This window comes from Peromyscus eremicus, chromosome 4 (assembly GCF_949786415.1).
Source record: "Peromyscus eremicus chromosome 4, PerEre_H2_v1, whole genome shotgun sequence".
Taxonomy (NCBI): Eukaryota; Metazoa; Chordata; class Mammalia; order Rodentia; family Cricetidae; genus Peromyscus; species Peromyscus eremicus.
Window position 1 is genome coordinate 5,527,881 of NC_081419.1, and position 14,931 is coordinate 5,542,811.

At 54.1% G+C, this 14,931-nt stretch overlaps 1 protein-coding gene across 1 annotated transcript in view; it reads left to right on the forward strand.

The window, feature by feature from the left end:
* Ass1 (argininosuccinate synthase 1) overlaps positions 1 to 14,931 on the forward strand; it is a 45,433-nt gene that overhangs the window by 15,068 nt on the left and 15,434 nt on the right. The window contains exons 7-10 of the mRNA XM_059260028.1: positions 490 to 520; positions 5,441 to 5,531; positions 9,222 to 9,306; positions 9,879 to 9,943. Of these exons, the coding sequence (XP_059116011.1) occupies positions 490 to 520; positions 5,441 to 5,531; positions 9,222 to 9,306; positions 9,879 to 9,943 (272 nt within the window). The remainder of the gene's footprint in view (positions 1 to 489; positions 521 to 5,440; positions 5,532 to 9,221; positions 9,307 to 9,878; positions 9,944 to 14,931) is intronic.

Consider the following 14,931-nt stretch of genomic DNA (forward strand, 5'->3'; position numbering starts at 1 on the left):
GGCACTGCACATACGTGGTGTACATAGATACATGTAGGCAAACACTCATACACATAAAATACAAATAAATTGGAGAGAATGAGAAAGCACAGCCCCTCTGTTCCCGGGCTTGACTTTGCCATGTTCTCTTCCACTCTGTGCAGGCAAGTCCTATGTATTGACCTGGCAGGCCTGGCTTCCTGGGGTATTGGGAACAACTTCCCAGGGGAAGTGGTCTCTGAGGTTAGAACCTCAAGGATGAAAAAGGACCAGACTGGAATGAGTGCTGAAGGCAGAGGTCCCATATGTGGTGTCCCAGGGCTGCACCCACAAGACTGAGGGGGGGAAGCCCCAGCCCTTCCTTGCTAACTGGGGTGGCTCAGAATGTTCTGGGTAAGGTTGGCAGTGTGTGCTTTGGCAAACAGAAAAGGCAGACTGGACTTGTGGGTAATCCACAGGATGGTCGTGGTGTACATGACATTACTATGTATACTCATCTCTCCCCTACAGCTATGAGGCGGGAATCCTGGAAAACCCCAAGGTAAGCCCCTGTGCCTGGGAGCCAGCTACCTGTGGCGGTAGCCCTTGAGAGTCATGCTATGCGATGCATGCGAGGCCTAATGTGAAATTTCACGAGGGGCCAGGGAAATTATGCGTTCCAATCTCCCAACGTCTCCCCACGGGCCACCCTGCCTGCCCTCTCCATGCTATCCTCTGAGTCCTGTTCCCTCACCCCTGCCACCCCCCACCCCCACTTCCCTGGTATTCTTTTTCTAATTGCTGTAGAGATGAATAGTGGACAGAACCATTTCAGGGGAGCAGAGAGAAAGTGTGATTGAAAGACAATAAAGAAGTGATTAAGCAGATGAGGCACTTGTGGGAGGGCACAGCTTGTGCCCACCAGCTATGGGCAGACACTGGGCCATTGCCTGGATTGGGGTGTGAGGGCTCGAACCCAATGAGCCATTTGTCTGGGTCTGTGTTCACACCCATCCTGGCTTGGCCTCCTGGGTTGGCCAGGATGAGCTTGCAGACCCATTTCAAATGGTAAGGTTTCTCTCCCCAGGGGCTTCGTTGTCTCCTCCTGCCCACTGTGGGAAGTGGGGGAGGCAGGGCAAGCCTCTCATGGGAAGAGAAGAATGTCTTTGTCCCCAAGGGAATGACTCCAGTTCCTGGCCCAGCCCCACACCCTGGGTGGCTGCTTTGGAGGGTTAGCCTGCTTTGAAAGACATTGGAGAATTTGGGCAGCTGGGCCTGGGGGATCTGAAGACCAGGTGGGTGGTTTGGGTCGGGAGCCCCATGCCAAGGTCCCAGGGTACCCCCTTGCCCAGGTCTGCACTCCACTGACCCCATCCCCATGTTCCCTACCCTGGCAGCACCAGGCTGTGATGGCCGTCCTAAAATGAAGAGCCCAGCATTCATTTTCTTGCTTTGATTTCCTTGGATTCTGACTGAGCAATCTCCTTGTATGGGTAGGGAAACTGAGGCCCAGAACAGTGACACATCTGAGCAAGGCCTGGAGCTGGGGCCCTCGGTGACCTTGTTCTCCCATCCTGTCTGAGGCTCCAGTTCCTCTTTGCAGAGTAGAATTAGAAAGTGCTTAGCATGGCATGGGGCAAGCTCTGAGGCAGGGGGATGAGAGTCTTGCCCTCTCTGCAGGCTGGTTATGACTAGGCATCCTAGATCTGCTCAGAGCTCCCCTCGTCAAGCAGTAGGGACAGGCTGTGCTGGGTATGAGCACAGAGGCAACACTTGTCACCAGGGAAATCTGGTGCCCTTGCCCCCACCCCAGCCCACCCTGGGGACTGATGGGCCCATGGGGCTGCTGCCTGCTGGCCAGAGGTTTTTCCAGTTCATGCTCTGCTGACCCCATGACACTCAGGCCAACCACTGCTCATTAGCCAGTCAGTCACACCGAGGGGGGCCCAGAACTGAACCACTGAACAAGCATCTCTATACTTCCAGGCTAGCTCCTGTGGGCCCAGGTACACGGGGAAAAACTCCCAACCTTCTCTCAGCAGCCTGTGGTCTAGCCTCACTAGAGAAGCAAAAACCCCCTATTGGCCATCTCAGAACTGAGGAAGCAGAGCTGAAGGCGCGTGAGCAGCTTGGAGCCTGAGATTTAGTATGATTACTATGTCACTATGGACAGATCTGGGTCCCAGAGCTAACACGTCCCGATCAAAGGTACTGTCACCATCAGGTCCCAGAGACAAGTACTCTGCATCAGAACCCTAAATCTCTACTTCTGACTACTGTACAGTTTCCAGCCACTCTCCCCACATCAAGCAGTAGGAACAGGCTGGGCTGCGTAGAGTGCAGAGCACCAGCATGGCCGCTGAGAGACACTCCGAGTCCCAGCCACTCCCTCCGCTCTGGCCAGGGGACTGACATTGTCCCCAGTGTTGTCTTGGCCGTGGAGGCTCCCCCCATCCTACAGCACCCAGATGCTTTTGCTTCTGTGTCCCCCTGCTCTATGCAGCGCCCCCCCGCCCTCCCCCCCCCAGGGAGGAGCACTGAGAGCCTCAAGGGGCCCCTCCCCCCTCCCCAAAAAAGAACCGAGGTCTGCGGAAGGGAGGGTTTGAGGCAGATGGCTGAGCCATTTTCTGCCTCCGCCAGGGCTGATTGAAGGGCAATGAGGCAGCTAATACGAAGAAAGATAGAAATTTACTTGCTTTAACTTCATACGGCCCACAGTGAAAGAGTTCATTCAGCCGCCGGCCGCCATATCTGATGGGTGACTAAGCCACCCCCACATCCATCATGCCTCTACATCATGGGTTAGTTCATGGGCCATTTGCTGCAATCCCTCCTTTACGGGACCTATTTCATGCTTTCTTTCGGTCCCCACCCCAACTCCCGCCTCTCTCTCTCTCTCTCTCTCTCTCTCTCTCTCTCTCTCTCTCTCTCTCTCTCTTCCCCTCAAGCCGACCCAGATGACATTGGAAGTGAGCCCTCCCGCTGGGGTGGATAAATGGCACCAGATACTCAGCAATGAACTATCTGTCGTTTGAACTGGGCTTTTCGGAGGGAGAGTTAAAGAGAAGGCTGGCACCCCATGAGCTCAGAATGCAAAGCAAACATCAGTTTATTTCTATTTAGTTATTTGATGGAATGAGGCTGTCAGCTGCCCATCCCTACCCTGACTGCTGCTGTAGAGTGTGAACTTGTCCTGTCCCACGGACCTTCCTGTCTCTTGTCTTTCTCAAGGCATCCATCCTCTACTGCTAGGCGGTGTAGCCAGAGAAAGGTTCAAAACTGAAGTGGCTGTGGTCACTATAGACAGGTGGGAGGAAGTTTAGGGGCTTTGAGATAAGCCAGGGCTTGGCGCTCTGGACATGTGGGGAAGCGGCTGCTGTACCGGTCACCCTGAGGTCCTTGGAGCTGAACTTCAGGCCTCTTATGCACTACCCAGAGTGGGTCTGGGAACATGGCATTTCTCTGAAGGCTGCTCCATGATGAATGGTGTGGCTCTGCCATAGGCATCACACTGTTCCTCAGCCCAGGTTGCCATAGCAGCTGGGAAGCAGCATGGGATTCTGAAAGAGCACTAAGGTGTGATTTGGACCAACTGCTTCTCCAGCCTTATTTTCCCCTCTGGTTCCTGAAGGTCTCTTGTTGCGGGGTAGGGAGAGGGTGTGGACCCTTCACACCTCCCTGGGTCTCTCTTTAAGGCCATCCTGTGTCCCCACACAAATAGCACTTTAGGTCTGGTTCCTGAAGGTCTCTTGTTGCGGGGTAGGGAGAGGGTGTGGACCCTTCACACCTCCCTGGGTCTCTCTTTAAGGCCATCCTGTGTCCCCACACAAATAGCACTTTAGGAGGGTGTGGCTGCCAGCCCAGGGTCCCCTGGAGCTCAGTAGCTGAGTGGGAAAGGTAAACCTTACCGCTGTGTGGCACCAAGGATTCCTGACACATGACACTTTGGGTGTTAAATCTGGGGGAGGGGCAGGGAAAATAAGGTCGTTGGTCACTCCAGTACAGAGCTGATAGGTAAGTGTCCCAGGGAGCCTTTGTGTGGTCTCTTCTAGAGGGAGGCACAGTAGCCATCTCCAGTAAGTGTCCCGGGGAGCCTTTCTGTGGTCTCTTCTGGAGGGAGCCACAGTATCCATCTTCAAGCTGACATCCCACCTTCAGAGGAAGTTACCATCCACACCTGCCCTTGCTTAACATTTCATGTGTTCCGTTTTAAACTTTAAGACAGTCAAGGGCACACATGCTTTCCCTGGATAAAAACCAAGGCTCAAATAATTACAGCTGCCTTCTGAAGGCACCACAGCCTGGCATCTGCCTTAGGGATATTTTCCACCATCCTAAAGTCTATCTCAGTTGAGTGTGGTGGCAATCCCAGCACTTGAGTTAAAGGGCAGGAAGATCAGAGGTTCAAGGCCAACCTGGGTTACATGAGATCCTGACTACAAAATGACACAAAGCAAAATTTACAGTTGTTGAGGGTCTTGTGATTTCCCCTCCCATGTGCTAGGTGGCCTGGACTGTTTCATGTAGAGCATGGTTGGTGCAACACTTAGCAGTCAACAGTGCCTCCCTGCAGCCTCCATTTCTGCAGCCCAGTAAATGGGACAACATTTGTTCCTGACAGGCAAGGCTGCTTGGGACTCCAAAATGAGCAGTGGTGTGTGAATGAGCTCGAGACTGTGAAAGGAAAAGCTGCCGGCTGGGATTCCCAGATGTCAGCAGGTGGACAGAACAGCTGGGCACAGGATGCCCCTGGGCAAACTTGAGCAGTCAGGCCCACAGGCTCCCAGTTCCAGGGTGGCAAGTATCCAGGCTTCAGGCTTGGGTTGAGGAGGAGCTGGAGCCTCTAGAGGCGAGAGGGAATTTCAAGAAAGTCCTGGGCAGCAAGCAGCCCCTCCGCCTCCTCCTAAGGAAGAGAGGCCCATTTTCTAACGCACCCAAGAAAATATATACATAAAGGTTGATGTGTTTTCAAATGGTTTTTGCTTTGTTCTTCTCTTTTCTCCCTGTGAGTATTAACCTCGGGGACCCCAGGGACGGCTTGGCCCGCTAGAGCACCTGCTGGGGTCACGCGCAGTCATTAGTTTTGCGGTCAGTGCAGAATAAACCCCAATTCCAGGCACTGGCGCGCGAGCGAGCGAGCGTGCGTGCGGCTCCCGGGAAGCCTGTACACAGCAGTCCTGTGAAGTCACACTCTTTCCTGCCTGACTTGCTTCTCTCCTGCTATTCTGTCTCCAGCTGTGGGGGCGTCAAAGAAAAAGATGAGATCAAGTTGAGGGGAAAAATTGTCTGATTTCTTGAGCCCTTTGTTTCTCAGGCCCCTGGCAGGCGGGGCTAGCTGGGAGCTGGGAGTCTGCTGGACCCACTGGCTGATGGGGAAGTGCCAGGGGCCAGCGGTCCTGGACAGGGACAAGGAGGTACAGGTGCCCGCAGGAGGTGTGGTGTGGCTCACGGTGTCCCAACTTCATACCTCTTTGTCTTTTAGAACCAAGCACCTCCAGGTCTCTACACAAAGACCCAGGACCCTGCCAAAGCACCCAACAGCCCAGATGTCCTTGAGATAGAATTCAAAAAAGGTATGTGCCTATCCATCAAGAATGAAAGCGGGTGACTTTAAGGGGCTGGGGTCCTTTTCCCTACCTACTAAGCCATCTAACTACTTGCATTCCTGGCAGCTAGAACACAGGCAGGGACTTCGAAGGTTCCCGACAGTATGAGCCTCCAAGCTTAGGAGAAAGGTTTCCCAGACTGTAGTCCAGTGCGCTGACATCAGATCTTGGCAGACAACCTTCTGTCCTAAAGTTGCTCTCTGTGTCCTTGAGCCTCAGTTTCCCCATCTATAAACTGGGGGTGGGAGTACCTGCTATTTTCCTAGTGTGCAAGGAGGTCTGTAGGGAGGGCATCCAGCCAGGTGCTGCCACCAGAAAGTGCTTAGTAGTGGCAAGTTAGCCACAGAGGGACTCTGAAGACTCCATTGAGACTCTGCTCACAAAGCTTGGCTCATCCTAACTTAGCTATCCAGGGTCTCCAGTTACCTGGACTCAAAGTTACTGCTCCCCTGGATCCCATCTCTTGCCCTGGAGGAAGGAATTGAGCATGGACATGCCTGGTGATTGGAGCAGAGCCCAACTGAGAGAGGGTGTAGGGATACAAGAAGGGACACTTCCAGGGAGGCTTCCTGAAGGAGATGGTACCCAGCAGGAGTTGGGGAGGAAGGAGGCAACACAGCTCAGGCAGGGAAGCCAGCCAGCCACAAAGTGGCCCCCGGGCTGATGCTCACACTCTCTCCAAGGTACCTCAGAATTGGAGCACAGGGTGATGGGGCAGGAGAGAGGCTGGAGGTCAGCTCCGGGTGTCCCCTGGCTGCTATGACCTTGTGGAACATCACCTTTCTGGGGCTGAGGTATACATGCCTCTAAAACAGGCTGGGGAATGCTGTTTGCAGGTACCCAGCCTAAGGTGAGGTACTATAGACAGAGTGAGGGTGTGGTACTATAGACAGAGTGAGGGTGAGGTACTATAGACAGAGTGAGGGTGTGGTACTATAGACAACAGAGTGAGGGTGAGGTACTATAGACAGAGTGAGGGTGTGGTACTATAGACAGAGTGAGGGTGAGGTACTATAGACAGAGTGAGGGTGAGGTACTATAGACAGAGTGAGGGTGTGGTACTATAGACAGAGTGAGGGTGAGGTACTATAGACAGACAGAGTGAGGGTGTGGTACTATAGACAGAGTGAGGGTGTGGTACTATAGACAGAGTGAGGGTGAGGTACTATAGACAGAGTGAGGGTGAGGTACTATAGACAGTGAGGGTGAGGTACTATAGACAGAGTGAGGGTGAGGTACTATAGACAGTGAGGGTGAGGTACTATAGACAGAGTGAGGGTGAGGTACTATAGACAGAGTGAGGGTGAGGTACTATAGACAGAGTGAGGGTGAGGTACTATAGACAGTGAGGGTGAGGTACTATAGACAGAGTGAGGGTGAGGTACTATAGACAGTGAGGGTGAGGTACTATAGACAGAGTGAGGGTGTGGTACTATAGACAGAGTGAGGGTGAGGTACTATAGACAGACAGAGTGAGGGTGTGGTACTATAGACAGAGTGAGGGTGTGGTACTATAGACAGAGTGAGGGTGAGGTACTATAGACAGAGTGAGGGTGAGGTACTATAGACAGTGAGGGTGAGGTACTATAGACAGAGTGAGGGTGAGGTACTATAGACAGTGAGGGTGAGGTACTATAGACAGAGTGAGGGTGAGGTACTATAGACAGAGTGAGGGTGAGGTACTATAGACAGAGTGAGGGTGAGGTACTATAGACAGAGTGAGGGTGAGGTACTATAGACAGAGTGAGGGTGAGGTACTATAGACAGAGTGAGGGTGAGGTACTATAGACAGACAGAGTGAGGGTGTGGTACTATAGACAGAGTGAGGGTGTGGTACTATAGACAGAGTGAGGGTGTGGTACTATAGACAGTGACGGTGAGGTACTATAGACAGAGTGAGGGTGAGGTACTATAGACAGAGTGAGGGTGAGGTACTATAGACAGAGTGAGGGTGAGGTACTATAGACAGAGTGAGGGTGAGGTACTATAGACAGAGTGAGGGTGAGGTACTCCAATGGGTTGGCTAACCAACCCCTCCGCCTCTCCCAAGGAGCTGCCTGACCTGCCCGTGGGTACCTCCTTTGTGTCTCTTCAACCGTGTCAACCTGAGTCTCACACCACCTAGGGACCAAAGAGACCTTGGTTGGAACCCTAAACACAGTGGCAGCCGTGGGTCCCTCTTAAGCCTTCTGTTGGGAGCAAGGGGTCTCCCTGGAGCTCTGCTCTGAGCAGATGGTAGGATGTGCCACACCACACTGCAGGCTTCTCTCACAGGGCCCTCCAACCCCTGAGAGCTGGGAGAGCAGAGGGCGGGAGGTAAGCAGGAGGTACAGAGGGTCCCGGGCACAAGCCTCCGACAGCCCATCCTGGAGGAGCAGGGCAGCCCCAGGCGGAGCTGAAGAAGAGATGGCTATCGAGAGAAAGAGGGAGGCGCCCTCCCTTCCTAGTCCTCATTCACTCTCTAGTTAATTTATTTGAAGTTTTAATCTAATTATTAACTATTTTAAAAGCTAAGAGGCTTTCTCCGGCGGCAGCACCAACAATGTCAACCTCTCCTCCCAGGCAGGCCCCATCCAAGGCCCCAGCGCTGGGTGATAATAGGGCCAGGGATGGAGAGAAAGAGAGAGGCGAGGGGTAGGGGTGGCGAGGGGGCTTAAGGTTCATTATTGGGCAGACTTACATTTAATAGCAATTTACAACCAAGTTATAAAACCCCTGGAAATGGGGGTTAAGAATGGTGAGGCTGTCAGCGCCCCGAGCAGAGCCCCTCCAAACGGCGCCCGGCTAATAAAGACTCCAAAGACGCTATTGAGCCCTGATTGGCACCCGATGGCTGGCGACATGGTAATGAGCCAGGCAGATGGGTGGGGGATTAGCCGCCAACTTTGAACAGCTTTTCTTTGTCACTGTTACGGCTCTCTTGTTAGCCCCCTAATACATTTATTACCCATTTCACACTGCTCGAGAAAGTGCCCCTTGCTATTCAAAGTCAACCCCAAACCCACCCACTGCCCCCTCCCCACCGCCCCCCTCGACATGGCCCCTCCCTGGCTGAGCCTTGGCTGTCTCCCTCCTACCACCCCAGACAACACATTTCAGAATTCATGGGTGTCTGCTGGAGGGGGCACCACCCCAGCTCATCCATCAGGTGGCTTTCCGAGGGTCTGGGGTGCAAGGCTGAGCCTGAGAGGTCCCTGTCCACCTGGCAAGCGGGGCAGAGTGCTGCTTAGATGCATGTGTGTGTGCACGCGCATGTACACACGCCTGTGCGTACTCAAGGGTTTGGCTGCACCTCGGCCAGGCGGCCCCCGGGTAGCTGGTGGGACAGAAGGTGCTTACTGGTAAGACAATGGCCAAGCGTGAAATTCAATTAGTTCAGGGCCTGGTTCCAATTTCACAGCCCCTAAATGCTAAAGGGGCAGAGAGAATGGGAGGAGGGGGCGAGCGTTTTTATTGCATTTTTCCCTTTCATTCTGGGGGGCTTTCTCGCCCCTTCTCTCCCCCCAGCACAGGGCTTTGAAGGAGTCATTGGGACTCCATATCTGTCACATCCATTTAAGGCGATGTGGGTGGAGGGAGAGGGTGAGGTGGTTGGGCACAGGCTGCTCTGCTGAGCCCCAGCCTGGAGGCCCACTACTCTCTCTCTTTCTGCCCTAGGGGTCCCTGTGAAGGTGACCAACATCAAAGATGGCACTACCCACCGCACTTCCTTGGAGCTCTTCATGTACCTGAACGAAGTTGCGTGAGTGTCCACAGACTGCCCGGTCTCCAAGGACTGCCACCTCCAGCAAACACTGGTCACACCTGAGCTTCATGACCTGGAGGGCTGGCTGGTTTGGCCCTGTAGACATGGAGTCTCCTGGACCATGTTGGTTTGGCAGGAGAGTCCTGGTAGTCTTTATTTAAACCCACAACCCACGAAGATAAAAGCCCCAGGGCTACCACTACCTCCTCCGGTCGGTCCAGCTGGGGCTCCAGGCCTCTGGCTGAGCTGGCATCAGGACATAAAGAAAGATGAGTCTTAGAGAGGACTGGGGCCAAGCAAGTCCCAGATCAGAGGTAACAGGTGAAGCAGGGGGCACCCAGCATGACCCAGACGATCCCTTTTCATTCAGGGCCTTAGTTTACCTGCCTGTCCATTTGGGCCTGTTTTCCTGGCTCAGGTGTTCTCTAAGCTGAGTCGTAGGACCTGACACAGAGACAATATGCCCATAAGTAGCTCTTCAGGCAAGCCAAAGCCACCTGCCTAGTGGGTAGCCTCTGTCCCCAAGCCTTGTGGCAGCACCTGAGTCCAAGTGACCTGTTCCTTCCCAGGGGCAAGCACGGAGTGGGTCGCATCGACATCGTGGAGAACCGCTTCATTGGAATGAAGTCCCGGGGTAAGTGTGTTCAGCACGCCCTGGGGCCTCAGCACCCCCCCCCCCGGGCCTCAGCACCCCCCGCCGGGGCCTCAGCACCCCCTGGGGCCTCAGCACCCACCCCCCCCCACCCCCCCCGGGCCTCAGCACCCCCTGGGGCCTGTTTTGGCACCTCCAGAGACACCTGTGCCATTTGGATGTGACCATTCACCCCACGCCACCGCGGCTTCCCCTTCTTTCTCTTGTACCCCGACTTTGCCCCTGACTTCCCAGGGCGCTGTGAGAGGAGTTGCCTCTAGAGTCGGGAGGGGTCTGGGAGAGAGGTCAGCCTAGAGGTCAGGCTGTCTTGTGTCACAGGCGGGCCAGCCAGGTTAAGAGGCGGACCATGCAGCGCCAATTTCCTGCTCATTAAGGCGCTTCTCTAGCACCAGGCAGGCAGCAGAGTGGGACTCCTGCCAGGGAGGGCGCTGTGAGCTGCACGCAGGAGCCCTGAACAGGCCAGGCCACTTCTGGCATGTCTCCAAGGCCTTTTTGCCGGGGACAGACAGACACTTTTCTGTGGTATGCCTGCTACTTTGGCCGGTGTAGTCTGCCACCATGGGGCCATCAGATCCCCTTCTTGGCTGAGGGATGGAGAGTTGATCCCAGACTTATGTGGGGTTGGTCCCCAGGCAGGTGCCTCTGTTCTTTCATGACTCCCTGTTAGCTATGTGCCATTTTACTGTCTGTACCCCCTCTCTCCTCAGTTTCCCCATCCATGAGCATCTCCAATCCAGGTCTGTGTGTGTGTGTGTGTGTGTGTGTGTGTGTGTGTGTGTGTGTGTGTGTGTGAATGTGCAATGTTTTTAGGGGACTCTCATTATTTTGGCACTTAGGGCCCCTGACTGACCTGGGCACCTGAATATTTAAATATCAGTGACACACGGTAGGGTCTTCAGATCACTTTGCTTCCGTGGTTGATTGGAGAAGGTTAACAGCCAAATAACCAGGCCAAGGTTCAAGGTTCAGTCCCAGCCTTGGTCCTTAGAGACATTTTTAAATTGAGAGTCCTAAGAGAGCTGACGGGTAGATGTCAGCTGTTAGAGGAGGTGAAGATCCCGGGACCCGGCCTGGTGATCTCAGGCCTCAGTTTCCCATAGTGTATCTTGGGTCTGCCTCTGAGAGTTGAGGGGGAGGGCAGCACTGGAGCTGCCTCTTCCCAGATTGATCACCCGTGAGAATCCGCACAACTGCAGCTCTCTTGAGAAGAAGGCCTTGTAAAGAACAATAGGCTAATGAGTGTCTCTTCATTCCCAGTCTACCTTTGTCTCTTACCCATTTAACATCTGATTAAATGGCCCTTTGTCTCCACCTGCCCTTGGGAGCCACACAAAGGCATTCCTCCAAGGCAGCTAAAGGGGCCTTGGGAGAAACTAGCACCTAGTTTTACAGATGGGCAGACCAAGGCCCTGAAGGGCAAGGGCTCACTGCAAGTTATAGGCAGGACTCAGACAGGCATCTGCCCAGGGAGGCATAGGGTGGCGGTCTAAGAGCCTGGGCTGTGGAGATGGACAGATCCAGGTTCAAATCCACCCATGATAGCATGAACAGGTTCTGTGGAGGTGTTTTGTCAATGGCTTGCAATCCCCAGGGGAATTCTGAGGGAGCACAAGGGCAGTCTTAGGCCCTCTAAGGCCCAGTGTGACTCAGGTATGTCAGATACCAATCATACTCTACTACTTGGCTGTGGCAACGTCCTGTTGACTCCAGGTACAAGTCAGTGCTCCTGGTGGGTTCAGCCAGTCCATCCAACAGGATAGTTACTGGCCTCCTTCACTGGGGAGGTAAGGGTTGGCCAGACCCGACTCTGAAATGTCGTCCTACTGGGTGGAGGAACTAAAATGAGCGGAAAGAGGTAATGATGAAGGTCTGGAGTGCACCAATCAGGGAAGATGGCCATAGCATAGCTCCCAGCTGGTTGAAAGTGTGATGGGAAGAGAGGATAGAGAGGATGGGGTGGGGGGGGGGTGGCCTGGTGGTGGGGGGGTGGGTCTCTGGAGAGCCTGAGTCCTGATCCTGATTCCGTTTCCACTGAGAATCAGCTTAGCCTGCTGAGCCTTGACTTAACGCATGTGAAATGGGTTTGGGTGTTGAGTCTTGGAGGTAGACCATCTCCTGACTGAGATTCCCTAGAAGAGTCACGGCATGGAGTTAAGTGAGTCCCCACGTGGCTCCTTGACATCCACAGAAAAGCCTGGAGCTCAGTCCTCAACTCTGCCTAGATAGTGTGTGTATACCTCTGGGCATACTGGGGGTACCCAGTAGCTGTCCTTAAAAGCACAGGATTTTATCTTGGGGAGGGGACTGCTGTGTAACCTTAGGCAAGTTGCTTTCCGTCTCTGAAACACTGACCTTCAAAAGGAAGGGCCAGCCTAGGAGAGCTCTCTGGGAGTCCCCACTTGCCAGTTTTTATGCTTGGTAATTTTGGCGTATCCTGTTTTTATTTCTGCACTCCAAACATTTCTCTGTGAGAAAGCAAAAACAGACCAATAATAAGGGTGCCACGGACTCCCCTTGAGGAGTTTATTAGGTGGACAGTGACAGAGACGCTGTTGATCGTTGATTATGCTGAGGGCAGAGCTGGGGTTTTCTGGATCTCGGTGTATGTGGGGGAAATGTCATTTGTATTGATTTTACAAAGCTGGTAATTGACGTTCATTAATCGTCTGATTTTTTTCTTAGGGGGCAGGAGCATAGGGAATTGGGCAGCATCAGCACCCTGGGTCTAGGTGGCCCGGCTGGAAGGCCCTTGTGGGGAACCACAGGGTCAGGGACTGAGGGCTGCGGGAGCCTCAGATGGTGTGGCTTCGCTGTATTGTGGCTATTCACGTTATCTTTTTAACTCTGGAGGGGGGCTAATTAAGTGAAGTAAATGAAATCAGTGGGGAGGAGAAGGAGGAGGAGGCAGGCAGGAGGGAGCCCGGGAAGCAGCCTCCTGGTTGTGTCTGTCCCTCCTGCCGCCTGGCTCTCAAGCCCTCTCTCCTCTGCTGCCCTGACCCACCTGGCCTCGTCTTCCCTTCATGGCTGCTCACCCACCCCCCTCTCCCGACACCAGCCTTTCCTCCCCTCAGTGCCCCCCCAGTTCCCCACACCAGGCCTGGTCAGCTTTCTTCTCTTGCAGACTTCCTTCCTTCTGTCTTTCTCTCCCCATTCTCTCTCCCACTTGCCTCCTGAACTTCATTTCCGAGAGTAACACACTTGACCTTTTATCCAGCCTCCCTGCCCGTCTGCCCAGCCCTCCCAGAGCTGTGCTCACGTGGAACATTACAGATGGACAGCAAGGGGAGAGGTGTAAAGCAGGAGGCCGAGGCCAGCGGGTCAGGGATGCCTAGTCTCAGAGACCTGATCTGACCCACAGGACGGGCCACCTGGGCACAAGAGCCTAGAGAACAGCTTAGTCTCCCACCCTGACTTGCCTCTCATCACCATGGCAACCACCTCCAGCCTTGGCCCTGGTACCTAAGAAAGGAGCCCCGGGGCTCCAGTCAATCTGTCCTCTGTGTCCCTCTATCCTGTCCACCTCCCCAAACCCCTTCCTCTGGATGCCAGAGCCTCTCTGGTCCAAGCACCCTGGCCCATAGCCTGACTCCTGCAGATTTTGTAGAGTCTGTTCAGTTCTACCACATTTCTCAGCCCAAGCCAACCGGCAGTCTTGGGAACCGACAAGAATTTGAGCTGCTGCAGCTGTGTGGTTGGGCCCCACCTTTTCCTCTTGGTCCACTCTCCTCCGCCTCCCACCACTCCAGCTCCTTGGCCTCCCCAGCCACCCCCCTTTCCTGGCGGTAATTAGGGTGTGATTGAAGCTGCTCCACAGAGGGCTGCTGACACCTCTGTCTTCGCCGTAAACACGGGGAGATGAAAATAGACACTTGGAGCCGCGGTGCATGTCACCCTGAAGATGTCTGTTGTCTATTCCACAGCAGCGCTGGCTCAGCTGTCACTTCCTGCTCTCTGCACGGTGGTTTGTATGCCGACTGTCAAAAGCCCCAAATCCATAGTCTTTTAGAATCAGGTTTCTGTCGCTGATTTCTTTTTTCTGGAAGAAATACAGAAATCATCTGTACCCCCTACCCCTGCCAAGAGAGGGGATAGCTTTAAAACTCATGGACACACACACACACACACACACACACACACACACACACACACACGAGAGCTAAAACCAAGCCTTTTGATCAGTCACAATTAACTTTAAGACCACCTGAGATGGTGGGATCGGGAGTATTAATTGTGCTGGCGTCTCTTGACTGGGACTTTGCTACACGCCTGTGACCTTTCGGCTGCAGGCCGACAACCGGGAGGCTGGTGCCGAGAGCTCTCGGGGAGATGGGTTCTGCCCGCCCTTCCGCCCGCTCGCTGGTGCCGCTGGCCTCCTTTTCCCAGGGGACACCTGCAGTTGGACAGTACCTGTCACACCTTGGGTGACTGGTGGCCCCCTAGACACTGCCTGTGTTCTCCTCCCCCCCGACTGTTGCGGGTGATGCTGTAGAGACACCTGAGTGTTTCTCTCCATGTGCCAGGACAGGTTGTGAATCTAGAGGCTTGCTCTCAGGACGTGTGTCAGAGGTAGTGTGTATGACCACAGTTACTTAGCAACTTCCCGTTTTCCCTGTCTGGGGCTCAGAGGATGCTGAGAGGGACCAAGGTGCAACGTTAAGTGGCTAAGACTTCTGGTTCCAACTCCAGCTCTGGACTGACAGCTTGGCTGTGTCCCCAGTGGCTTGGGAAAAAGAAATGCAGAGAGGGCACCTGGGTCCCTAGGACCTGAAAACGTGGCGGCCTCGGGCCTGGGATGCTGCCACCGCCACTATCTATAGCCTCTGTGAGGACAGGCTTCTCCAAGCTATACAAAAACGGATCACCACAGGGCCCCGCTGCCTTAGTGTTAGCACCTGCTCGGTGTCCAGAGGTGACCACAGGCCATGGGAATCGCTTTCTCATGTTGTTGGTGTTCCCAGGGTGACAGAAGC